Source organism: Aspergillus heteromorphus (assembly GCF_003184545.1).
Source record: "Aspergillus heteromorphus CBS 117.55 chromosome Unknown BO70scaffold_12, whole genome shotgun sequence".
NCBI classification, from domain to species: Eukaryota; Fungi; Ascomycota; class Eurotiomycetes; order Eurotiales; family Aspergillaceae; genus Aspergillus; species Aspergillus heteromorphus.
Window position 1 is genome coordinate 18,400 of NW_020290417.1, and position 23,332 is coordinate 41,731.

At 59.0% G+C, this 23,332-nt stretch overlaps 10 protein-coding genes across 10 annotated transcripts; 5 read left to right on the forward strand and 5 right to left on the reverse strand.

Moving 5' to 3' along the window:
- Positions 1 to 1,458: 1,458 nt before the first annotated feature.
- Positions 1,459 to 2,218, forward strand: BO70DRAFT_361997 (uncharacterized protein). The gene is made up of 2 exons (XM_025543179.1): positions 1,459 to 1,886; positions 1,947 to 2,218. The coding sequence occupies exons 1-2, from the start codon at positions 1,496 to 1,498 to the stop codon at positions 2,165 to 2,167; spliced, it is 612 nt and encodes a 203-aa protein (XP_025399271.1). The 5' UTR covers positions 1,459 to 1,495; the 3' UTR covers positions 2,168 to 2,218.
- A 1,507-nt stretch (positions 2,219 to 3,725) lies between these two features.
- On the forward strand, positions 3,726 to 4,745 carry BO70DRAFT_371038 (UbiA family prenyltransferase; the record flags this gene model as incomplete). The annotated part of the gene is made up of 4 exons (XM_025544777.1): positions 3,726 to 3,876; positions 3,931 to 4,404; positions 4,456 to 4,493; positions 4,542 to 4,745. The coding sequence occupies 4 exons, from the start codon at positions 3,726 to 3,728 to the stop codon at positions 4,743 to 4,745; spliced, it is 867 nt and encodes a 288-aa protein (XP_025399272.1).
- Positions 4,746 to 4,877: 132 nt separating this feature from the next.
- BO70DRAFT_429120 (uncharacterized protein) lies at positions 4,878 to 6,540 on the reverse strand (the record flags this gene model as incomplete). Its single annotated transcript, XM_025548040.1, has 2 exons — positions 4,878 to 5,741; positions 6,431 to 6,540. The coding sequence occupies 2 exons, from the start codon at positions 6,538 to 6,540 to the stop codon at positions 4,889 to 4,891; spliced, it is 963 nt and encodes a 320-aa protein (XP_025399273.1). The 3' UTR covers positions 4,878 to 4,888.
- A 1,032-nt stretch (positions 6,541 to 7,572) lies between these two features.
- On the forward strand, positions 7,573 to 7,962 carry BO70DRAFT_361998 (uncharacterized protein; the record flags this gene model as incomplete). The annotated part of the gene is made up of 1 exon (XM_025543180.1): positions 7,573 to 7,962. A coding segment is annotated over one exon (390 nt), but the record flags the coding sequence as incomplete, so codon positions are not given.
- A 109-nt stretch (positions 7,963 to 8,071) lies between these two features.
- BO70DRAFT_361999 (MFS general substrate transporter) lies at positions 8,072 to 10,237 on the reverse strand. Its single transcript, XM_025543181.1, has 6 exons — positions 10,058 to 10,237; positions 9,385 to 9,983; positions 9,303 to 9,321; positions 8,910 to 9,220; positions 8,578 to 8,848; positions 8,072 to 8,528 (listed from the first exon to the last, which is right to left on the reverse strand). Exons 1-6 carry the CDS (start codon positions 10,220 to 10,222, stop codon positions 8,415 to 8,417), a joined length of 1,479 nt encoding a protein of 492 aa, XP_025399275.1. The 5' UTR covers positions 10,223 to 10,237; the 3' UTR covers positions 8,072 to 8,414.
- Positions 10,238 to 11,601: 1,364 nt separating this feature from the next.
- BO70DRAFT_362000 (alpha/beta-hydrolase) lies at positions 11,602 to 12,965 on the reverse strand. Its single transcript, XM_025543182.1, has one exon. It carries the CDS (start codon positions 12,757 to 12,759, stop codon positions 11,938 to 11,940), a length of 822 nt encoding a protein of 273 aa, XP_025399276.1. The 5' UTR covers positions 12,760 to 12,965; the 3' UTR covers positions 11,602 to 11,937.
- A 1,517-nt stretch (positions 12,966 to 14,482) lies between these two features.
- BO70DRAFT_34824 (fungal specific transcription factor domain-containing protein) lies at positions 14,483 to 16,860 on the forward strand. The gene is made up of 4 exons (XM_025541603.1): positions 14,483 to 15,241; positions 15,308 to 15,648; positions 15,697 to 16,032; positions 16,084 to 16,860. The coding sequence occupies exons 1-4, from the start codon at positions 14,597 to 14,599 to the stop codon at positions 16,730 to 16,732; spliced, it is 1,971 nt and encodes a 656-aa protein (XP_025399277.1). The 5' UTR covers positions 14,483 to 14,596; the 3' UTR covers positions 16,733 to 16,860.
- Positions 16,861 to 17,055: 195 nt separating this feature from the next.
- On the reverse strand, positions 17,056 to 18,048 carry BO70DRAFT_396304 (uncharacterized protein; the record flags this gene model as incomplete). The annotated part of the gene is made up of 4 exons (XM_025546597.1): positions 17,056 to 17,267; positions 17,314 to 17,359; positions 17,420 to 17,781; positions 17,835 to 18,048. The coding sequence occupies 4 exons, from the start codon at positions 18,046 to 18,048 to the stop codon at positions 17,056 to 17,058; spliced, it is 834 nt and encodes a 277-aa protein (XP_025399278.1).
- Positions 18,049 to 18,779: 731 nt separating this feature from the next.
- Positions 18,780 to 20,001, forward strand: BO70DRAFT_405019 (nuclear transport factor 2 family protein; the record flags this gene model as incomplete). The annotated part of the gene is made up of 2 exons (XM_025547093.1): positions 18,780 to 19,412; positions 19,478 to 20,001. Exons 1-2 carry the CDS (start codon positions 19,223 to 19,225, stop codon positions 19,999 to 20,001), a joined length of 714 nt encoding a protein of 237 aa, XP_025399279.1. The 5' UTR covers positions 18,780 to 19,222.
- BO70DRAFT_34759 (alpha/beta-hydrolase) lies at positions 19,941 to 22,113 on the reverse strand. The gene is made up of 6 exons (XM_025541593.1): positions 21,839 to 22,113; positions 21,702 to 21,786; positions 21,331 to 21,645; positions 21,158 to 21,273; positions 20,799 to 21,096; positions 19,941 to 20,746 (listed from the first exon to the last, which is right to left on the reverse strand). The coding sequence occupies exons 1-6, from the start codon at positions 22,046 to 22,048 to the stop codon at positions 20,199 to 20,201; spliced, it is 1,572 nt and encodes a 523-aa protein (XP_025399280.1). The 5' UTR covers positions 22,049 to 22,113; the 3' UTR covers positions 19,941 to 20,198.
- Positions 22,114 to 23,332: the final 1,219 nt, after the last annotated feature.

The window sequence follows — 23,332 nt, forward strand, 5'->3', positions numbered from 1 at the left end:
CTATGCATAGTGGTCTCAAGGGGCACGAGATGGAGCTGGACGAACTACTCATGGGACCGCGGAAGACCAGCACATCGCGCCCAACGGTGCAGAGGGGTTTGTTTCAGGCAGGAAGCCCCGAGTGCCCTGCTCGAGACGTGTTACAAACCTTCCACCCTTCTCCCTGTCGGGTTTCTGCATCGCCTGCATGAAGATGTGCCCCCGTCCACCAATGAGGCCCGTTCCTGGCGCTGCCCATCCCCTCCGAGCAGATCGGGCACGCACACGTGAAGGAGCACTGCTCTCCTGAAGTCCCATGTCGCGCTTGCGAGAAAAAAAAAAAAAAAAAGGGGGGGGGGGGGGGAGGGTATAGACAGATCAAAGCAGGATGTGTAGCAACTCATCACCGAGCGAGGTGTGGTGGTCATGCCATGGCCAGAGTCGTCGTCGGCTGGATAGATAGATCACCTCCCTGATGACCCGAGATGAGCCTGGCACAGTCTGGTTCGTGGCAGCGCAGGCGGAGGCATTTGCTCGAGTTCGATCAGTCGAACCACGACCAAGCCGCGTCGTTTACGGCGGTAGATTCCTGGATTCAGCAGCTGGGGGAACTTCTGTTGGTCTGGGGCCAAGCCCGGATAGACTTGTTATCTCGTCCGCAGTCCGGAGGGCCTCAAGGCCCTCCACGTCGAGGGTTATCGAGAGCATTACTCGGTGCTGGCACAAATGGCCGACTGGCAGGAAGGCTGCCCTCCTGAACAGCCGGAAACTACTGGTGCGCCCGATATTGGTGTGTGCAACGTTGGGGAGGGGGATGGATAGATCAAGGCTCCAGAGGGAGGAACCTCGTGGGCTGGCCGTCGACTCTTTATATAGACGATCGGGATAGGATACTCGCCCTCACGCGACCCACGGTCCCCACGGTTTGGATCGGACGGACGCACGCATGATGGTTCGAGGCCAATTAATCCCCTCAGGGGCCTGCCTGCTTGTGGCTTTCCGTTATTTGATGATTGCACCACAACCAAGCCGCGGGACTTCCCGGAGACCCCGCGGCAGGGCATCCCATCCCAGCCCTGACTCGACTGACCTTCTCTGAATGTCTTCCCTCACCCGACGGCATCTCCAACAGCAACCGCACCATTGCTCTTGTCCTGGCGATCGGAACCGGCCCAGGGGGCGGCGTCCATGTCCCACGTCTCAACTCCCAACGGCGTCGAGTGGATCCGATCGGACAATCCGAGGCTCCGAGGACGGGCTGCACCGACAGAGTGGGCCACACCAGGTAGTTAACCAAACCCCCCTCTTCCTGCCAGTCAGGACTGTCAGATGGGGTGAGGAGGGGCTCCCGCCCGCGGAATGTCGGCATCCCTGCGGAATCGAGTTTGGCGCCGGTTTCGCGCGTGAGGAGTCAAGGTTGTCTTTCTTGACGCTGGATCTTTCCCCCCCCCTCCTCCCTCTTCCTCTCCCCCTTGTCATCCTTCGCACAGTCTCCTTCCCCCCCTTCCCTCGCGTCATGACGGCCGCATCTGCACAACCCCTCCCCCTCCGGCTCGAGTTCGCCACGGTCGAGGATGCCCCCGAGCTGACGCGGCTGTGGTACAACGCCTTCAACACCCCCGCCCTGCTGGCCATCTGGCCCGACACCCCCGGCGTGCGCCAGTGGTGGGAGGAGACCATGCGCCACGACATGCAGCACCAGCCGCGTGAACGGTACCTCAAGGTGGTCGACCCCCAGAGCGGACGCATCGCGGCCTTTGCCAAGTGGTCGCTGCAGTCGGCGGAGGAACGAGGCCCCCGCTGGCCCGCCTGGCATCCCGACATGGACCCTGCCCGCTGCGATGCCTTCCTCCAGAACCTCGAGGCGAACCGCGCCCGTCTCGTCGGCGATGCACGACGCAACTTCTGTATGCCCCCGCCTCCTGCTGAACCGCCCGCACTCGCGGCTGTCTGACCCTGCCCGCTAGATCTCGATATGCTGGCGACCCACACCGACTTCCGGCGGAGGGGCGCCGCCCGCCTGCTGCTGGAATGGGGTTGTCAGGAGGCCGACCAGGCCAATGTCCCCGCCTACATCGACGCGAGCGACGAGGGCCGGGTGGTGTATGAGCTGTACGGGTTCGTGGCGCTGGCCACGCAGCCGGGGATCGCCTCCATGGTGAGGGAACCCCGACCGAAGGAGGTTTGACCCGGTCTGTATATAGAGTCTCCGAACATAGCCGACAAATGCAGCCATGAAGGTCTCAACCACGGTCTCTGCCTCTCTGTATCCTGTATGTATAAGATGCGTGAACACTTGGCCAGTGCCTTTGCCGCATATGATCAATCACTTGTGGCGCTGCGTTGTAGTGGTGCTGACAGGGGCCCTTGACTCGCGAGCATCGCCACTGACTCGCGATGCAGGATGTCAGGCAAACCTGCAGGCGACAACGCATCCGGCGTTGGCCCGTGGCAGGCATGAGTCTGTTCTCTGCAGGATGACGACGATCAGCCCCCCCCCCCCCATCCGGATGGACTACATGAGGTGAAAGGCGGGGTTATCAATCGATTCCCCCTCCTCCTGCCAGCTCTGGCAGGTTCCTTGTACACCGGAGGGCGAAGAGATGCGAGCGATAAACGTCCGAAAGTATGACCGGTCCGCACAAAGGCACCCGGACCTGTTTTTGAGGCCGCAGGGGGTCAGCAGCCTTGTTGAAGAGGAAGAGGGGAGGCAATGAGTATTGTCACGACAGAATGTTGGCAGAAACCGGGTGTTGCCCCAATGATGCCGGATGAAGGCGTGGTATTTTCCCCGGGTTGCCTTCAAATGAAGAGCGATCGCTGTGAGATTCGGACGAGTCCTGGAATCAACCCTAGGGAGAGTGAGGGGGAGTGATGGGGAATCATGGGGAGGTGTTGCTGGGAGAATTCACTGCCGTGGACATCATCCCTTCCCAGCCTTCCAGCATCCGGATATCCGGGTTTATGGACCTTGGTACTGGCCCTCCATCCGCCAATGGGCATGGTATCGACTGCTGCCTTCGGGCTATCATTTCCATTTCCACCGGTGGATTTCCCTTTCGCTTACAACGACCGACAGCAACGCCCACCGAGAGGGCCTCGCTCCGTGGCCACCCCACTCTCAATCCGAAGTCCATGGCGAGTCAGCAAACCCCGAGGATGGGCAGCAGTCCAACAAGGTTTGCCCTAAGCCCGAATCCTTTGTCTGACGCCTGCCGTCCCGAAGCCTCGGAAAATAACTAGACCATATCAGACATTCCATATCAGCCCATGCCAGGGCGGGCAGTGGGTCCTTCCTGCAGCCCACTCCCGGGACCCAGGGAGGCCAAATGCCGTGCACGCACCCGTCCTGTCACGATAACGTGCCGTCGGCCCTGCGTCTGAATGGCCCTGCGGCCAGATCCTGCCAGCACTGCACGAGTGGAGGTCCTCGACCGGTCTTGATCGCAGGATGGCGTGTGCGGGCGTCTGACTGGACGGGTGTAAGAGCCGTCTCTGGCAGGGATTGTCATAGGCTGCACTGCGGATCCTGCGAGATGGGGATACGCGGCATGGACAGACTTCGCAGAGTGAGAACCAGCCGAAGACCTCGGTGTGCTCGCGTGCCATGAGGTCAGCGTATCGGCGGGGCCTCGTTTCGCGGTGAAGGCGTATCGTGGTCAAGGGATGGCTCGTATTTATATCACCGCGGATCCTCGAGCAAAATGTGAGAAACTGCCCAGTATATCCCCTACCTGATCGACATCATGTTCCAAACTCTTGCCCGTGAGATCCAGCTTTGCTATGGCTTTGTGCGTCGAGACCTGGGAACGGGGCTGCTCCCCGTCCCAGGCTTCACTCTGGCTTCTCTCCTCTACCGCAAGGCCTCGGGGGAGGAAATGATCCCCGCCATTGGACGTATGGTGCCCTTTCCTCCATAGATATGTTCATGCTCAGTGGATGTCCTGGCAGATGCCTTCCTATATGGCTTCCTGTATCTCTACACCTTCGTCGTCTCCAATCAGATCACGGGCGTGCACGAGGACAAGGTCAACAAGCCGGACCGTCCCATTGCATCCGGGGCTGAGTCCGTCTCAGCGGCCACGATCCGATACTGGACCCTCACCACTCTGTATCTTGCCTACGGATACTCGCTGGGGGTCTGGGAATGGGCCCTCCTCTGGATCGTCACCACCATCGCCCACAACCCCCTGGGCTTCTCCAACTTCGGTCCCACCAAGGACCTCTGCATGGGGCTGGGATGCATTGCCCAGCTCAAGGCAGCGTGGGCCCTCGGGGGCTCTCCACCCCAGATGGGATGGGAGTGGATCAAGATAATCACCCTGTACATGCTGTGGCCCATTCCCCTGCAGGACCTCCGCGATGTTCCGGGGGATCTGGCTGCAGGACGCCGCACGACGCCGATATTGCTGGGAGACGTGCCTGGTAAGCGGGCCCCCACAATTCCTGTCCGGAGTTATCACTGATGCCTTTCAGCTCGTGTCTACATCTCTGCTGGCATTATCGTGTCACAGGTGAGGGTATGTAAACTACCGAAGACATATATCACTAACAGATCACAGTTCCTCCTGATCAAATACCGCATCCTGGAGTACCGCTACGACACCTCCACCCTCGCCCTCTCCGCCGCGCTGGTGCTGATGACCGCCGGCTGTATCTTCCGGCTGTTCGCCTTTCGGTCCCTGACCAGCGATCGATTCTCGTACTGGCTGTACACGGTTATCTACGTGTTTCAACCGTTGTCAGCGGCGATTACGCTGCGCTAGTGGTCAGTATTGGAAGTGGTGGGCAATAGGGCTCATGGAGGTTGCAATGTGGATATATATATCAGGGGGGGGGCGAAGGCAGAGGGCACGGGACCATCAGAGATGTATGTTTTCTATGGGTAGGATTTATATTGGTAGTCTTTTCAACCCGGAATCTTCACCTCGAGCACTCCCGCGTGCAGAACATTCTCTGTCTCAAGCTTCACCTTCAGCGGTACCAGCTGCCTGGTCTGGGTCAGATTGGCACTCGCATGTCTGAGATGGGCAGCGAATGTGCCCGGCTGGATATCCCGGTCCTCGTACTGGGGCTCGTCCCACAGATCGGCCCGGGCATCCAGCTCCCCCGGTGGACCATGGGACAGCTTCATTCGCGCTGAGTTGGCCAGCATGCTGTCCTCAATCTCCTCCGCCCGAGCATACGCCAGGTCGTGGACCGCCCCTTCCCCGTCGCGCTGTAGGCGCAGAAGTCCAAACTGCTCGCCACCATTCCATCCTGTGCGCTTCTGGAAGTAGTACATCTCGTCCAGCGCCGGCAGAACATAGATCTTGCCAGTGTAGTAAGCGGGACCATTGAAGCCGTCGGTGGGATCGACCAGTTTGCGCAGTCGCTCGAAACAATGCATCTGGGCGATGTAGTCGGTGACTCTTCCCATGGCCCCCTCGCGGTCCGGATCGATGTGGCATCCGGTCATCTCGTACGGGGTCGCCGGGTCCGCGAGGACGCGCCAGCAGATGAAGAGGAGCGTGCCGACGTCCATCCAGACGCCCCCGTAGCGATACAGCAGCGGCAGGCGAATCAGATCCGCCGTGTGAGGCCCGGCGCTGGGCCCATCCATGGTTCGCTGGTTGACGGCGCCGGGGAGGACCGCCGCATCAAGGAAGAGGCGAAGGTTGGCCTCGTCCAGCACGCGGACGGTCCATTGCGGGCCCAGGCGACGCACCCAGGCGATGACGTTGCGCAACGATCTCGGCGTCGGATCGCGGGTCGCGCTGGGCCTGGGCCGCGGGGATGGTGATCAGACCGGGGGGATTCGACCTGGACAGGTTGGACTTTGGAGTCGTCAATGGCCTTGCTCTTCTGTCTGCCTGCTACATGTTGAGTGACTCAAGTTATGTACCGCGGGCCAGCCTTGCCAGACTTGGCTCCCTTCCTTCGCAAAGCCGCATACGGAGTAGGGTCGACCCTCACTGCTGGATCTAGTGTGCATGAGATCCTGCAGGGAAGGACCGGGGGGAGGTTTGCCCCGTGGGAATGTCGCGTGGGTGAGGGGTTAGGGCTCGAGATAGAAAGATAGGCCGGAGATATGCGGGCGTCCGAGAGACCCAAAAAACTCAGCCCAGGATTTTAGCCCCCGAATCCTGACTCGTATCTGCTGCTGACATGGCCGGAGTCCCCGACTGGCTGGCCCACGTGCGGTGATAAGCCGTTCAGAGAGAGAGAGAGAGAAAGAGTGGAGGACAGTGGATGTGCTATTGACTGGTATACACCCCACCATCTGTTTGCAGAATGCCGTTGAATGACACGCCCCAGCATCTCGTCCCACCATGCTGTCCGAGTTGGTCGCGCAGGTCCCGAGCGTATGATAGTTCTTCTGCACCGTGGGGCTGCTCCTCCCCGTGGCCGCCTCCACCCTAGTGTTCTATCGATCGTCTGTACTCCAGTCCCTTGGCTGGTATGCTGTGACTTGTGTGGAATCAGGATGTTAAGTCGACGATAGCGGCCACCTCGCTGTTCCACGACCACCACGACGTGGTCCGCGACGGTCAATATGTCTGGGTCATTCGCGACATGCATGAGGAATACGGTCTGTCTCCACTTTTGCCACCCATACTTCCTCACACCTCGGATGGTCGACGGTGACAGGCCCCGTCGTGCGAATCCGCCCCGACGCCGGGCGGCCCTCAGCCCGTTCTTCAGCAAGCAATCCGTACGAAAGCTGGAAGTATCACTCGAGAATACCATGCGCAAGGTCATCGAGCGGGCGGAACGAAACCAAATCGTCAATCTCAACGTGCTCTACGGCTCCATGGCCAGCGACATCGTCACCGGGTACGCCCTCGGCGAGAGCTGGGGGGATCTCGACATGCCCGACCTGAACGAGCGAGCGCCTGGGGGATTCCACTTCAGTACGTTCGTCCCGTCCATGGGCACGGTCTTGCGCAAGTTACCCTGGTGGATCATGGTCCGACTGCTCGATGTCAGCTTCTTCGCGAACATGGTGCGGAACGTGTCCGCATGGCTGGAGGTGATTCGGGCGTCCATCCGGGAGGAGAAGGAGAAATCCAGGTCAGCATCGCAGCGGGAGTGGCAGCAGATAATATCTTCTACACGATGATCACGTCCGAACATCTCCCCGAGGCCGAGAAGACGACCAAGCGACTGATCGATGAATCGCGCATCGTCATCGCCGCGGGCACGGATACAACCGCCCAGGCGTTGAAGGGGGTCACGTATGAGCTTCTTGCCAATCCACAGATCTTGAGGAAACTGAAGAAGAAACTGGGGTTTATTCCGCTGTCTGATGATGGAGAACCACCTCGGGTAGCGGATTTGGAAGAGCTACCGTATCTGGTGAGGTTAAATCTGTCCCTGTGGAAATACAGACTGATATTGTCCAGTTGGCAGTGATCGAAGAGGCCTATCGACAGGAACGTGTCTCCCCCGATGAAGACACGGTTCTTAACACCACCTCCGAGGGAAAATCAATCTCATACATAGTTCCAGCGGGGGTAAGTGGCATTCTTCATGCGATTCACATTTCACCCGCTGATTTACATGGCAGACCTCCGTCTCAATGACAGCCCCCATCCCCCACCGGCATAAGGCCCCCCAGTGGCGCACAACGCCCGCCAGACACTGCGCGTCCGCCAGCGGATGGCCGATACGCAGGCCCACGGCCATCCCTCCGCCGTGGAATCGAGTGACCTGCACCGCCAGGTTGGGCAGAGAGGCCACGCCCACGGTCGTGATCGACAGCGCCCAGCCCGGCAGCACGTCGGCCAGCTCGCTGTCGGTCCCCAGTCGCAGCTGCAGGCGTCCCGGGGCGGCTCAGGACCCGCTGCAGCCGGCCGTACCATTGCGGATACAGGTCCAGGGTCCGCACCAGGCCCGCCTGGAGGGCCAGCGAGGTGGGGGGCGGGGGACCGTCGGCCGTCGGGCACGATAAGGAGGAGTTGTAGTCAAGTCAGTTCATGGCCGGGACAACCATACCAGTGAGCAGGAGGGGAGGGATACATTTGCTGAAGGAGGCGAAACGATCCGGACTGGCGCCGTGGTGGCGGGTCGCTGAGGGGGCCGGCGCGACCCGGCAGTGGATAGTGTCTGTATAGTATCAGTAACTATAGTATCACTATACGATTATCTATATCTATCTCCTATCAGTCCCGGCCTGTTGGATCGCGGTCCGGACTCGGGCCTGGTTGCTTATCTGCATTTAACCGCGCAGGATTCTCCGCGCTGCGTCGTGTCGTGGGGATCGCTCCATCGCATGTGATGCCCCCCGGAGAGATAGCGGGATTTCCTTTTCCTCCCGGGTACAACGGGTCATGACTAGTATTAAGCAATAAGGTAGGGGGCAGATAGTAAGTACATTTTGAACAGCCGGATCCGGACTGGGGTCCCGCCACATCGATCACGTCACGGTCTTCGCCTCATCAGGTCGTCGTCATTCATCGCACCTCCTCCGTCTCGGCCGGCACGTCCACGATGCCCATGCTCGTGGTGTCGTAGCCCTGCTCCTCGAGGTAGGCGCGGAACCGGGCATCCTCGTGGGTGATGGTGTCCTACCCGTGGATTAGCATGATCTCCAAACCGGTCCGGCGGTCTGCTTACCTGGTTGATCTTGGGCAGGAAGAAGAAGGCCAGGAAGGCGCTGAAGATGCACAGGGCGCTGGACACGTAGAAGGGGTCCTGGCCCTGGCGGATCTTGTTGGGCGCGTTCTTCACGATGATGGGGAAAACGTAGGTGCCCACGAAGGCCCCGACCTTGCCCATGGCGGCGGCGGTGCCGTAGTACTGCCCGCGGATGGGGGTGGCGCACGTCTTGGCCGCGCAGAGACCGATGTTGTCCCCGGGGCCCACTTCACCCAGGGCGAGGAAGATCCTGGAGATGGTTAGAACCCGACCGGCAGACTGAGACTGACAGGGGACAGCAGGGAACTCACCCATAGACCACCACGAAGGCGCCGACGTACTGGTTGGTGTCCAGGTACGGGTAGCAGCCGGTCATGATCAGGCCGACCGCGCCCTGGAGGAAGACGCCAACCGCGAGGGTGTTACGGGGACCGAACCAGTCACTGCAGAAGGCGCCGATGAGGGAGCCGGGCAGGTAGAAGACGTTGATGACGGTGTTCCAGCCCAGGGTGACCCACAGGGGCGAGCTGTCGCCGATGATGATCTCCAGCCACTGGGAGGAGTAGATGCTGAACGAGTAGGTCGAGAAGTCGTACATGAACCAGATCAGGGCGACCACGCACTACATCCAGTCAGTCAGTCAGTCAGTCCGTCCGTCCGCTGTCCTTGTATGTTGTCCGGCAGATCGGGGAGGGAAATCTTACCCAACGCATCCAGTAAAACCTAGGTCCCGATTAGCATCGTCCGATCCCGCAGGCGAAGGAGGAAAAGGGGGGGAGCACTCACTTGATGATCAGCCAGATGGGGAACTTGTGCATCTTCTCGCGCCTGTACTCCTCGGGCTCCTTGAGCTTCATCCGCAGGTAGATCAGACTCAGCGGGGGGATGACACCCAGTCCCAGGCAGATGCGCCAGGCGGCGCGCAGGTGGTCCTCGCCGGTGGCCAGCACGACAATCATGGGGACGAGGGAGGAGGCGACGGAGGCCAGATCGAGCTGGAAGTTGGTGAACAGGATGAACCAGCGATGGCGGGTGCCCTCCTCCATCTCGCCACTGCTCTCGGCGGCGGCCACGGAGCCCGCCGGGTATTCGCCGCCCACGCCCAGGCCGAGGAAGAAGCGGTAGACGGTGAGGGCGTTGAACATGCCGGTGAGGCTGCCGTCCTTGCCGTAGGCGCCGGCGCAGAGGGCACCGAAGACGAAGAGGATGACGGTGGAGACCATCAGGGTGTTGGTGCGCGACCAGTGGTCGGACAGGTAGCCGAAGCCCAGCATGCCCACGACGGTGCCGGCGAAGGCGACGGACGAGACATTCTGGCTGTAGACCGAGCCGTCGTAGACCTTGGGGTAGAGCTTATCGAAGATGGTGTTGACGGTACCGATGACCTGGGTTGGCGACACACGGTCAGCAGGGGGGGGGGGGATAGGAACAAGCAATTCAGGGTTCTCCAGCGACTCACGTATTGCAGGTAACCGTCGGACCACAGGCCGGCACCACAGGCGAAGGTGGGCCAACTGCGCTCCCAGAAGGTCTTCTGGGTTTCGGCCAGAGGATCCTCATCGATGTGGGAGTCGTGCGGAGGGTAGACGGTCAGCTCCGACTTTTTCTCATCGCGGGGGTCCATCTTGGTGGTGGTAGATTGGGGGGGGGGGGGGATATTTTGAGATAGACGAGCAGGAGGAGAAGCAGGACAGGGCAGACAGGCAGAGAGACAACACAGCCGGCGCGGGGAAGAGCAGTCGGTGGCACGACGAGACCGGCAGGGACCGCTCAGCTGGTCGTCGACGAGGGGAGGGGGGGCAATGAGACACAAAGAGAGGCTGCAACTGGCATGCGAGGGGGGGGGGGACGCGCTTTTATACGATCATCGGCCGCAGGCCCTTGCTGGAGTTTGAAGGGAGAAAAAAAGATAAAAAAGATAAAAAGGAAAAAAAGGAAAAAAAAAAAAAAAAAGGAAAAAAAGAAAAAAGAGAAAAGGCTAAGACGAACGATGCAGCCAACGCGACCAGGATCACGCCGGCGAAGGCAAAGGCCGGGGTGGAGGCGACGTATAGGGCTTGAGAGCTGGAGAGCTGGAGAGCTTGAGAGGTGGCCGGTACCAGGCAGGTACCTGCTCAACGCATGTGACAGCCGCGACGGTTGGGGTACCCGCTGGGTAGCCGGACAACTCGTGCGCCTGGGACTGGATCGGGACTGGTTCGGGCAGCCCGACCCGCTTCCACTCTTCCACTCTTCCCCCACTTCCCCCTCGCCACCAATGGCAGCCCTCCATCGCCCCCCACGTGCTGCCCCGTGCCCTCCTCACTGGCAGCGGTCACTCAGTCACTCTCTCACTCAGTCACTCTCGGTTACGCAGGGACCAGGATTGCTGGCCGGTTTCCAGAATGCCCGGCAGAAGTACTACGACTAGTAGTAGTCAGTTAGTCATATCGAGGCTGCAGAGCCATCCGCCACGATGGCCGATCGTCATGCAGCTCTCCAGATGCCGCAGAGGCAGATGGACCAGAGATACCGGATCGACGATGATAGGGCTCGTTTCTCCCAGAAGATACTATCTAGATACTAGATAGATACGAGGACCGCGTAGTGTCCCACCGAGATAAGATAGAAGAGAAGAAACGAGACAGATAAATCCGCTCGCGCTGATTCGCGCCCCGCGACCTCAGGCCGTCAGGCCGGACTCCCGCTGGCCGACCAACCGCCCCATCCATTCTTCCCTTCCGCCCACCCACGTGCCGACGTCTCGGAGGCAGGCTGGCTGCCGTTTCTTCCCTGTTCCATTTCTGATTCACTCACTCGTCGCTCCATCTTGCCACGGCCATCGGCCGGTGTCACGCAATCCGTTCCCACTGCACGAAAGGAGCAGAGGTTCGCAGGGGGCTACTGCGGGGGGGGGAGAACAAATGCTTGTTTCTCGACGGCTCCACCACTGGTCACGTGCTGGTGAGCCGTGTCGGGACATGTTATATGTATATGTATATGTATATGTATATATTAGTATATGCACTGTGTGTTTGGTTTCTGTCCCGCGTGACCTCTCGCTGCACTGCCTCAGGCAGAGTCTCTGCCTGAGGTGACCAACCATTAGTATTGGTTGTATAGCCTTCAGCATGGCTGGGACCCTGCTCGTCCGGAGAACCACGACGATCGCCTGCTGCAGTGGTTCCTGGCCCAGGGGTAAGTCTTCATCGAATGGGGTGAGTGTCATACAGGGTCCTCTGTGTGACTAGTATCGGCCTACCCGATCGTGAATCCCACTTGCAGAAAATGGGAGATTGTTCTCTATCTATCTTTTATATCTATCGTGTCCATTCTGTCTCTGCCTCGTATGCACATCGATCATACCAGCACATCCTTCTTCAACCATTCATGGGCCTCGTGGTAGATCTGCTCGCACTGTTGCTTCTTCTTCGCCTTCTCCACCGGATCCTTGCCATAGCCATGGGTGAACCCGTGCGCGCATCCCATCGCCAAGGTCCACTTATAGGGTCCCTTTTCGAACGGCGCCTCCTGATCCTCCTTCTCGTCCAGTCCGGCCAGGCGATGGATCATCTGCTGGGCTTCCAAGCGAAGCATATCCCACTGCGCCGAGACCATGTAGATTTTCGGGGGCAGATCCTCCGGCTGTGCATAGCACGGACTCAGCACCGGATCGCGGCGGTTCTGTCCCACGCAGACATAGCCCCAGTCCAGATACCACCCGGCCTCGCCCAGGTTGTCCTTCGGCCCGTCTGCGTACGGCCGCGACTCCATCTTCTCGTTGGGCGGGTGGCTGAAATCGACAATGGGGTAATACACGATCGCAGCCTGGACGAGACCCTTCAATGGCGCCACCTGCGCCGCCGACAGCGCCAGATGGCCACCCGCACTGAAGCCCCCGATGACCACCTTGGCCCGATCGATCGGCAAAGACTCGTCCTGCAGGACCTCCGCCACCTGCGCCGCGATATCCTCCGTCCCCCTGGGGAAGGGATACCGGGGCACCTTGCGATAATCCAGACTCACGACCAGCATGCCCGTGCGTTTCGCCCAGGCGACGCAGAAGCGGTCATCGACCCCGGCGTCGCAGACCGCGAACCCCCCGCCGTGGATGTTGATATACAGGGGCAAGAGGTTCCCGGGTTGATGGCCGGGCGGGAAGAAGATGCGGGTCGTCAACATCGGTCGACATCTGTACCGCTTCACCAGGGTGGGTTTGGTCCAAGACGGTGGGGGGCGGAACACCCGAAGATAGAGGAAGTAGACACTGGCGAGAGATTTGAGGATCCAGAGGCGAAGGAAGCAGTTCAATCGGTGGGAGAAAGGCAGCCGCACTTTGAGCAGGGGGGGCGGCGTGTCCGTGAGGATTGTCTCGCCCAGGTGGTCCATGGGGGGGGGGGGGGTGGTGGTGGTGGTGGTGTTGTTGTTGTTGTTCTTGTCAGGGACAATGGGGGATTGGGGGCAGACAGGGCGGGAATATAAGGACTCTGCAGTCGGGCTGTTGATTAATCAACTATGCAGTGCAGGCACACAGCCACGATGAGGCAGGGATTTTACGTCAGTAGTCTGACTCTATCGTGAAGGTTGAGAGGCCCATGGGCTAGTAGTTTCGACGGATCTAGGGCTGACTCGCGTGTCTGTACTCTGTCCTCTGTACTCTGTTGACTGTCTTCTTCGGGGATCTCTCAGATGGACGACGACTCCGGAGTCGTACTAGACCCGATCATGGGGCATGTAGCTGGTGGGGATGATGCGTCTCCAGGATAGAAGAATCGCATGTGATCAGCCCACTTCTTCCCCTTTCTCCCTTTCTGTTCTGGGCTTTTGTAACGAATAATTCTCTGATCCTTCTCAACAATTCCCTCCGCGCCTTGCCGCTTGGGGTCTAGCGGCAGGGCTGCCGCTTCCCAACTACACGTGACCGATTGCTTGCCCTGGACGGGGGGTGTCGATGTGTATAGTAGATGACATCGGTCTCAAAATGATGGACGTGGAGTAGGTAGAATTCCCTGGGTTCTCGTTGTCAGAAGAGAAATTAAAGATATACATGGAAATGGGAAGGGAAAATCAAATAACAAGGCTGACTACCTACAAACAGTGAAGATATATTTTTCTCACGAGGCAGTACTAGTCTGGCTGAAGCAGGGGGACTTCAATACAATTTCCATCGACCAGGTGAGAAAGTGGTTCAACGATGTTACAAGAAGGGATTGTGATGTTGCCAACTTACTATTATCAATCCAACCAGAGTAACGTTGATGGACACAAGCGCATAGTGGTGAGATTTGTGGTTTGGATAGTCCGCAGGATGGTTCAGCTAAATTGTCCCTGTTCAGGCGACTATTTTTGACGATATAAGGGGCCATATCCAGGGCTGGCGTTACCACCATTGAGGATCCATTTCAGTATTGAGAGAAACATAGATGGCAGGCATATCAAAGGCACCGTTCCAGTACGTATACATGTGTCGGCTGTAACATGTGTCCCGATCTGGTCTGATTGGCCGCCTGAGGCCTGTGGCCCAGAGCGGCCTGGGGCATGACCGGCTGTAAATCGGGCATCCCCCCATCCGGGGGAAGATGACTCAGCCCTGACTCATCCTCAATGGCGTCATCGCACTCTCTCCTCTCTCCTTCTCTCCACGTCTCGTCTCTTCTTCTTGTCTCTTCTCGTCAGGTCGCGCCCTCGACAACTCTCCGTCCTGTGCGTCTGAGACTCCCTCTGCCTCCCTCCCCCCCCTCGCATTCATCTCCTCAAATCCCCCAGGCTGCAGAATGCGAGACCAGCTAGACCCTGACCGCGCCTGGTCTGCACCCTCAACATCGGTACGCGATCCGACCTCGGGCATGGCCACTTGATGTCATGATGGCATCATCCCCGAGGAACTTCCTCGCCTACCAACCCCCCCAACTACTCAGGCACCACTCACCACCCATCATCCTCCCACTCTTCTCCGCCGCGCGCTGTGCGATGAAATCACATCAATGACTGGCCACCCCCTACACCACCAACCCACACCATGGCGACCCGGAGAAAGAAATCCGACGATGGCCTTCGCGCCCCTGGTATCCCGACCCGGGGAGAAGAACGGTCGACCGAGCTCCAGCAGCAACAGCAGCTCCAGCAGCAGCAACAGCAGCAACAGCAGCAATCGGCTGCCGGATACGCCATGAACACCGCCAACTACCACGAGGACTTGCTCCATGACCTGTTCCAGGTCGTGCGCGCCACCGACTCGGACCATGTTGAGACCCTGGTGGCCATGATTCGCAGCCACGCCTCCCTCGAGGAGGTGCGCCTCTACCTCGACCAAACCCTGGCAGGCACCCGGGTCGTCGTGCACGACCAGCAGGCGCGACGGAATCTGGAGGGACTGCGACAGGGAATTGAAGTCATCAGTGAACCGCCTCGATTTCGCCCGCAGATTATGGACATTCGTTACCTGTGTGGGAGCGCCCCCATCCGCGTGCCCGCCAAACCCTGGACCTCCGTCACGGACGATGATGACCTGGTGTCGCATCTCGTCTCCCTTTATCTGGTTTGGGACTACCCCTTCTACGCCTTCTTCGACCGCCGCAGCTTTGTCAGGGACATGGCCCGGGGGAATATCGAGTCCGACTTTTGCAGCCCCCTCCTGGTAAACGCGTTGCTGGCCAACGCTTGCGTAAGTCCTCCTGCCGCCTACTGCGGATCCTGAAGCGAGACGACTGATGCGGATTGCATGGCGCAGTACTTTTCCCAGTATACCGAAGCCTATAGCGTGCCGGGAGATGTCCGGACCAAGGGCGCCGACTTTTTGGCCGAGGCGGAGAGACATATGCAGTCCCACCAGTTCGAAAAGGGGGGGGACACTCGTCTGGCGTCCCTGCAGGCCACTCTGTTGCTATATGAGAGATATTCTCTGTCCGGCACCGACGACTGGGGGTACACCATGTTACATCGGGCGACCGACATGGCCCAGTCGATGGGCATCGTGAACAGCTCCGCATTGCATCTCCGCCCATCCCAGATGTCCGAAGCCATGATCGTCTCCATCAAGCGGACCGCATGGGGCTTGTTCCAAGCCGATACGTAGGTTCTCAGCCGCCATGGGATTCCTGCAGCCACTAACGCCGACAGGGTGGTCCATACCAACTTCCTCCGCCCGAGTCGTGTGCGGGGGGTGAGCGTCAGCCGCATCACGGCGAAGGAGACGGGCGCAGACGACCTGTGGGCCCCGTATCCCATTGACAATACCACGTGCCCGTCGTACATGGCCCTCTATTTCGATGAGGCATGCGAACTGTCCTTCATCGCCCGGGACATCTCCTATAACCTGTCGCGGAGGGAGGCATCCGGAGTGCGTCCGGACGAGCGCAAGCAGGAGCTCTACAACCGGCTGCGTGATTGGGAAACAAATCTCTCGGATCCGTTAGAACTGGCGAGCCACTCTCCCCCTCACATCGCCCTCCTCAGGTGAGTGCGATCGCCCTGACCCGCTCTGGATGGAGCTGAAGAGTGCAATAGGATGCGCTACCACACCCTGGTTATTAATCTGTGCTGTGACCGGCTCGGGGCCCGTAGACCCCGGAGCGAGTCTGACGAGCGGCCCCCGACCCAAGATGGGTTTCGTGCGGCGGATATCGCGATGTCCTCGGCGCGAGCCATCGCGAGCCTGACACAGATCATGCGCGCGGAGTGGGGGATGGAGCACGCCCATCCATTCGCCATGTATGCCATCAATCTCGCCTTGTTCACGCTCCTCGACCAGGACACGTTCGACATTCTCGATCGGGACTTCCTGAGCTTGACCAGTGCCATGTCCATCGTTGCCTGTCGCTCGCAACTCGGACGGAGCGTCTTTCACGTCTTCAAACTATCGGTACGGTCGCGGAATCAGGGCGACCGGGTGCAGTCGTCGGATGAGGTGCCTCCGGGCATCAAGGAACTCTTTCAAGTCCGGCAGGCCCAGGCCCCAGACCGCTGGGATTACTATGTGGAGGGCATCGCCGACGTCGATAAAGACGCCACTCATGTCAATACATTGTCTGATGGCCTCCAATCGTCTGCCACCACCGGCCTACAGGACATGCTGCAGCGATACGAGCGGCTCAGCGTTGGCAAGGGAGACTACACCTGGCGCCGTCGGCGGCCAAAGGAGACGACATCCCTTTAGATCAGCGCTGGTGGATTCGATTGCATTATTAGAAAGCCGGCCGCAGATAGACGACATCTTCATTATGTACGAGCGTACGACTGTATATACTTTGCGTACAATAAACGACATCATTTCAACGTCCTACTCACCATTGGTTCCCAGTAGACTTGCAAGGCATTACGCGTTTGTGGTAGGTTTCTCAAAACAAGGTTGGCTATGTGACGTTTCAATAGATGGGCTACCATTCATTGTATTCGACTCCTTTTGAATACCTTATGCCCGCCCTTCCATCCGTGATACTATGCAGGTTCCAATAACTCCCAAACAACACCCACTGCTCCTTACAGGTGCAGGCCACCCTCCAGCGTCTCCAACACCTGCGATGCACTGCCGATCAAATGCAGGCTGCCCGTGATGAGCACCAGCGGAGAATTCTGCTCTCCGTTCGACAACACAGTGCCGACGGCCCCGGCGCAGCGCACCGCCTCTTCCACCGTCCGAACCATTGTGATCCCCGTCATCTCTTCGCCCGGAATCCCCCGCCGATGAGCGCCTAACTGTGTCTGCTGGCTCGGAATTTCCGGACCCCGAGTTATCACAGAAAGTCATCAATACCTGTTCCATGTCCGCGACCTCGTTGCGCTCCTAAGGCGTATTGGCGCAGACGATTACATGGTGGAACGGGACAGCACGGATTGAGCCCACCGCCGACCGGCGAATGCTGTCTCTCGAGCGCCGGACCAGTGTGAAGGCATCTCGGGTGGACTGATTGAAGATGAGGACGCGATTCGAAGAGACTTGTTGTGCCGCCTTTCTCGCAAACCAGGGGCCCACCAGGTCCACGCTGTCGACCCTTTCTTGAAGGAATACATGCAGTGCCAGTAGGTAGGTGAGGAAGCGAGCGAACGGGGGTCCGCCTTCGGTACATTCCTCAGTCAAACCCAGTCTCTCCCAGATATCGTTGAAATACGTGACAAATTGCTTCTCTGACAGGGGGGTTTGATGGAAGGCCATGGAATTCGCTCTCGAGCCGTGCGCAGATAGGGAGCCGTATAGAGACACAACTTCTGGGTCGGGTTCTTGGTTGCATTAGATGCAACCCTTCAGGGGAACAATGCACTGCTTACGTGCGGGCCTTGGTATTCGGACAAAATGGCAGCGATAACCGCCGAGGTGGAGCCTTTGCCTCTGCTTCCGGCAATATGCACGGTATTCAGAGGATCAAAGTCGGGACTCTGCACCTCTGTCGGAACTGCGCTTAGAGGGCATACTTGACTGCATACCTGGTACCCAACTGTGCGACACCACTTCAGCATATCCTCGATCATGCCCATTTTGTCTGTAGTTTTTATCGCTTTCTGCCAATCCGCAAAGTTTGTATCCAACAGGTTCAGTTTCCGCAGTGCATCCTTGCCGGAGGTTAAGAATCGCCGACAGAGCCCAGGGATAGCTTTCTGCAACGAACAGTCGCGACTTGCGTGGGTGTCTTCGCTATGTAAATCGCTCATTGCCTCCCCGTGAAGGGATGGGAGAAGTCATATAAAGACGAACTCTGCGAGGGTATCCAAACCCAGACCCAGGGTCAGGACAGCAAGCCCAGCTCCCCGTCCCCTGCATCTATACCTCTCTCCATGGTCGGTATTGGCAAACAGCACGGGACTGACGCGTGTTGGCAGTTGGCTGGAGGGGATTACTAGGAAAAGGAGGGTTTGACGTGGATTTGTTCCGCATGAAGGTAACCGGCGTTGGGAGTGGGAATATATTCCCGTATCCGGCACCGCGGTCACATCTGCGGTGTTACTCCCCTGGCAGTCCTCGGGATTTTCAGCAAGGTCCGTCATCATAGATCCGGAAATGAAGGCCCTGTCTGCTCCGATGTGGTTTTCATTGCATGGCAGTGAATGCCAACCTCAGTGATGCTCATTGCTCGCCTCAGGCACCAAGGCAGGCAACGAGCGTTCGGAACCGACCGGGTGGGCGAGGGGGCGGACCCGGCCCGCCCCGAGTCGCGCTCTCTCTCCCTTTGGGGGGTTAGTCTGGATGCCCATCCTCATAAATCGGGGTTGTCTGGTTATTTTCTCATTTTGTCGCCTCGCAAGAGCAGTCACGACTGCAGCTCGGATAAAGGAGCCGGAACGGTGGACTTGGCCCCCGATGCGCCCGTGGATCACCAGGTACAGCCCCGAGTGGCGTCGTGGGATGACCACATCGTCTTGATCTCGTCCATCTCATGAAGGAGCATGCGTCGCCATGATGTTATACAACCCTCCTGATGGACACGAAAGGGCAGATTGGTACGTAGTTGTGGCAAGCCTTGAGTCGGATGCTGCGGAACGGTGTTATCAGGTTCGCGTGAGACAATGATGTCATGGCCAACATCCATTTAAAATCAGTAATTTAGGAGTGCGACTGACTATGGTGATTGACCTGACCTGAAAAAGACATCTCATAAGAAATCTCTGTTCCACAACAGCACACACTATCTGCGGTACATCAGGGTTCAGCACCATGGTCTACAACATCACCGAGAAAGAGACCCAACCGACGGTATGGAGCCACATCAACGGCCCCGAGTCGGCCATGCTGGACCGCTACTGCGTGTCCGAGCTGTGCAAGGGCTGGCCCGTGTACCGCGACGCCTCGGAATGGAACCACTACCGCGATCTATTCGTCAAGGACGGCGCGTTCGTCTTCACCAGTGTGTCCCCACTCGTCCCCCAACCTCATCCATCCATCCATCCCGACTCTAGCTGACCCATCCAGCCTGGAGCGGCGGCCTCCCAATCGACGACTTCATCTCCGTATCCATCAAAGGCCGCGCAAACGGCGACCACATCATGCACCGCGAGAACGGCACGCTGGTCGACCTCAACCCCTCCACGGGGCGGGCGATCGGCAAAATGAAGGCCACAATCACCCAGCGTTTCTCCTGGGACGGCGTCGAGTTCGACGTGGACTGCGACTGCCGTTTCATCAACTTCTGCGTCAAGCAAAACGGCGAATGGAAGGTGGTGTACATCAAGCTATTCTACGAGAAGGACCGAGTGGCGCCCGCGGACGGACACACGGTGCCGACGTTCGACGCGGCCGAGCTGGAGAGGTACCCCAAGGGGTATCAGTATCTGGCGGTGGCGCAGGCGCGACTGGGACATCCGATCCTGGGGGACCTGCCGACGATGGATAATGAGGCGTTCTTTGCGCTGTATCGGGCGATGGATGCGTGGCTGGAGGGGAGGGCTGTGGGGGATTTGTTGGGGATTCCCAGGGACGCGGAGCCGAGGTATTGAACCGATTATGGGACATGGGGTATGGGAGATGGGATCTGGTACGCTTAATGAGAATTGAGACTGGATTTGATAGGATGATACAGAGTATAGGACATAATGTTGATTATTGCTCGGGAGGGTGTCACGAGAAGGGATAACGTGTAGTCATGATTCATGCACAGAATTGGAAGCAGACAATACTCGTCACCAGGGTCAGATCAACCCCAGATGCGGAAAGGAATGGACGAGTTGTAGCACCCCCCATCCAGCCAGTCGCCCGTGATGGTGTGCACCGGATCCCCCTTGCCGAACTCGAGGATCTCGCCCCCGTTCGGGCCCTCGGGATCGAAGGCAGGCCAGCCCACGGTGGTGTTGACCGTGTTGGGATCCTTCAAGAACGCCAGGAAGTGATCCTGCATGGACTCGGAGGTGTCCACCTCCAGCTGGGGAATATCGCCCGCCTGGTCGCGGTACGTGCCGAAGATCAGCAGCAGGTCGGACCAGTGGTAGGCCCCGAGCCAGCCGACGGGGCTGATGTTGGAGAAGTTGCCCCCCCAGAAGTAGCGGTACGTGTCCAGCCCGATGGACCGACGCAGGGCAGTATCCATCGCGGCCCGGCAGTCCCATTCGCCTTCGCTGATCATCACGGAGGTGGTGTTGTCCGAGGCATCCTCGCGGGCCGCGTCAGAGCGAATGGAGGGTCCGCGGGCGACCTGTCCGGTGGCGTAGCGCTCGGATTCGTTGGAGAAGATGTATTTCTCGTCGGCTGGGCAGCATGGTCAGCGACAGCATCCGAGAGACGGGGGCAGACAACTCACGGATATAGTTGGTGAAGGCGATGGACGGCGACCCCGAGTAGCGGTTGATGTACTCCTCGATCTGCACCCAGGAGACCAGGCGCATGCACTCGAGCTCAGCCTCAGCATCGTCGCCATAGTTGCAGCCCAGCGCCTTGGCGACGATGTCGAAGTCCTCGTACACGTCGCCCGCGGTGTCCAGGTCGATGGTCACGGAGGGGGGCTGCGAGATGACGCCGAACTTGACGGCCAGCGGGTCGTCGGGGAAGGCGAGGGTGTACAGGTGCGTCAGGGCGGCACCTTGCGATTGGCCCCAGAGCTGTCGACAGTTAGGTTTGGATATTGGAACCTGGAACCTGGTTACGCGAGGGAGTACCGACCATAATGTTCTCGTCATCACCGCCGAATGCTTCGATGTTTTCCTTCACCCATTCGACCGCCGCCCGCACGTCCAGCAGGGTCAGCGAGGTTTCCTTGAGGGCGCGGGATTTCGGGTCTGCGAGGCACGGGTTAGACGGAGAATAGGGACATCGGAAGGGAAACGGAGCCATACTGCCAAAGATGTTGCTGCGGTAGTTGATGGTCACCACGATGTGCTCCTGCGAGCGCGAAACCCACGGCGGGGGCAGCTGCGAGGGGATATCGATGCCCCCGGTGATGCCTCCTCCACCAGTCACAAACAGCGCGACGGGGAGCTTGGAGGTGCGGTTGGCATACGCAGGGGTCCAGACGGCCAGCGAGAGGCAGTCCTCGGAGGTCGACCACGCCACGGAGCCCTGGTTGAGGTCCTCGCCCAGACTGAGCAGCAAGTTGGACGGCGCATACTCATTCCACATGGAGGTTGGCGCGGTCACATACTGGGGGCATCCTGCGGGAAGGACGGGTCAGCGAGTGACGGAGAGTCGAGCATCTGGAGGCACATACCCGGTCCATATCGGGTGGAGTCGTACTTGCGGCTAGACGGATCCAGCTTCTGCGGCGGCATCCAGCGCAGGTCTCCGGTGGGAGGCTAGAGGAGGTCAGGATGGGATGCCAGAGTCGATGGATGGATGACTGCGAACCTTGGCATACGGAACGTGCAGGAACTGGCGCACGTTGGGGAAGGTATCGTTCAGGAAGCCGATGAAGGTGCCCGTCTGGGTCTCGACGGTCAGGTTGGACCAGTTGGACAGGGTGCGCGGGGGCTCCCAGGTCAGGTTGGCATAGTAGGGGGGCTCGTATAGAGCCAGGGCGAGAGGCGCCCCCAGCAAGAGAGATCCGAGGAGCTTCATGGTGAAGATGCTCTCTATCCTGTGTATCTTGTCCTGTGTTGTAGCTCTGTCCTCTCACTCAAGCCGGGGGGTACCGGACACCCTCTTATATACCTCATCCCCGGACGCAGAGGAGGGCTTTTCATCCACCCCAAATGGTTGGGCTGAGGTGAAGAAGATTCAACATGCCAAGTTCCAGTTACGTCAGTAGACGAGCAGCCCAGACCCTAGCCTGTGCCCTAGTCTCCGACTGACCCTCTCCCCTCGACGGCGATTCGATGGCCGGTCCGCACCATGTCTGGGGATCTCCACTCCGGGGTCTCCGCGGGTATGATTTATCCCGGCCCTGGGCTTGCAGGATTCGGTTCCCCCACGGGTCTAAGCAGAAAGCAGTGATGTCGAATAATGCGGGGGGGGGGTTGAGGGGAGAATGCTGCCATTGTTGTCGCTTTTCCCTGCTGACGGCTCTGGCCGCGGTTGCGGGGGATGAAAACCCTTTCCCTCTCCCCATTCACCCACCCACAGGACCATCCGGAAATGAGACACGGGCTGGTCTTACAATCTGATACGATAGCCCCCAGAGTGAAAAAGAAAACAAAAAAAAACACTTCACATATCGGTCCCACAGCCGAGCTGCTCTCCATTGTCGGCCACAACAGGCCACCGGGTCACATCCGAGCCTCCAGCCCGATGATTTCCCACCCCAGATCGGTTGGGGTATGATTCTCTAGCGCACCACTCGTCTGCTTTTTGCCCGACGGCGATTTATCATCGAAGCCAGTCAAAGGGATGCCGCACGACCCGTCTGCCCCGCAGTCGAGGTTCGACCACGACCGGATCATACGTGTCGCTTGTCGTCCCACGCAATTCCGAGTCAGCGATATCCGGCGGCTGCACGTCGCCCGGGTCCTCCGCAGGATACGGAAGACCGAGGAAGGTAACGCGACGTGACGTTGCGGACGGTCGACAGGTCGAGTTGGCAATGTCAAAGCCGTCCGGGTTGTTGGCTGGGTTGTCTGACCCGTCGTTAAGCGGGTTCTTCGGTTGCAGCCCGGATACCTCGGTGGTGCTGCCACCGTTGATGCACGGCAGGGTCGGACGAGAGTAGAATCAGTTTCGGGTAAGAGGTCCTCCCTCGAACTGAGGTTAGCCCAGAGTGAAGTTTCTCCAAGAGGTGGAGACCCAATATGCAGATATGGTCATCAACCCCCCCCCCCCCCCCCCAGGACCCCGTCCCAAACAGCCTGATGTCGTCTAGCCCCTCCAACTGACCGCTTCGCTGGTGAATTTGCGCAGTTCGTTGAC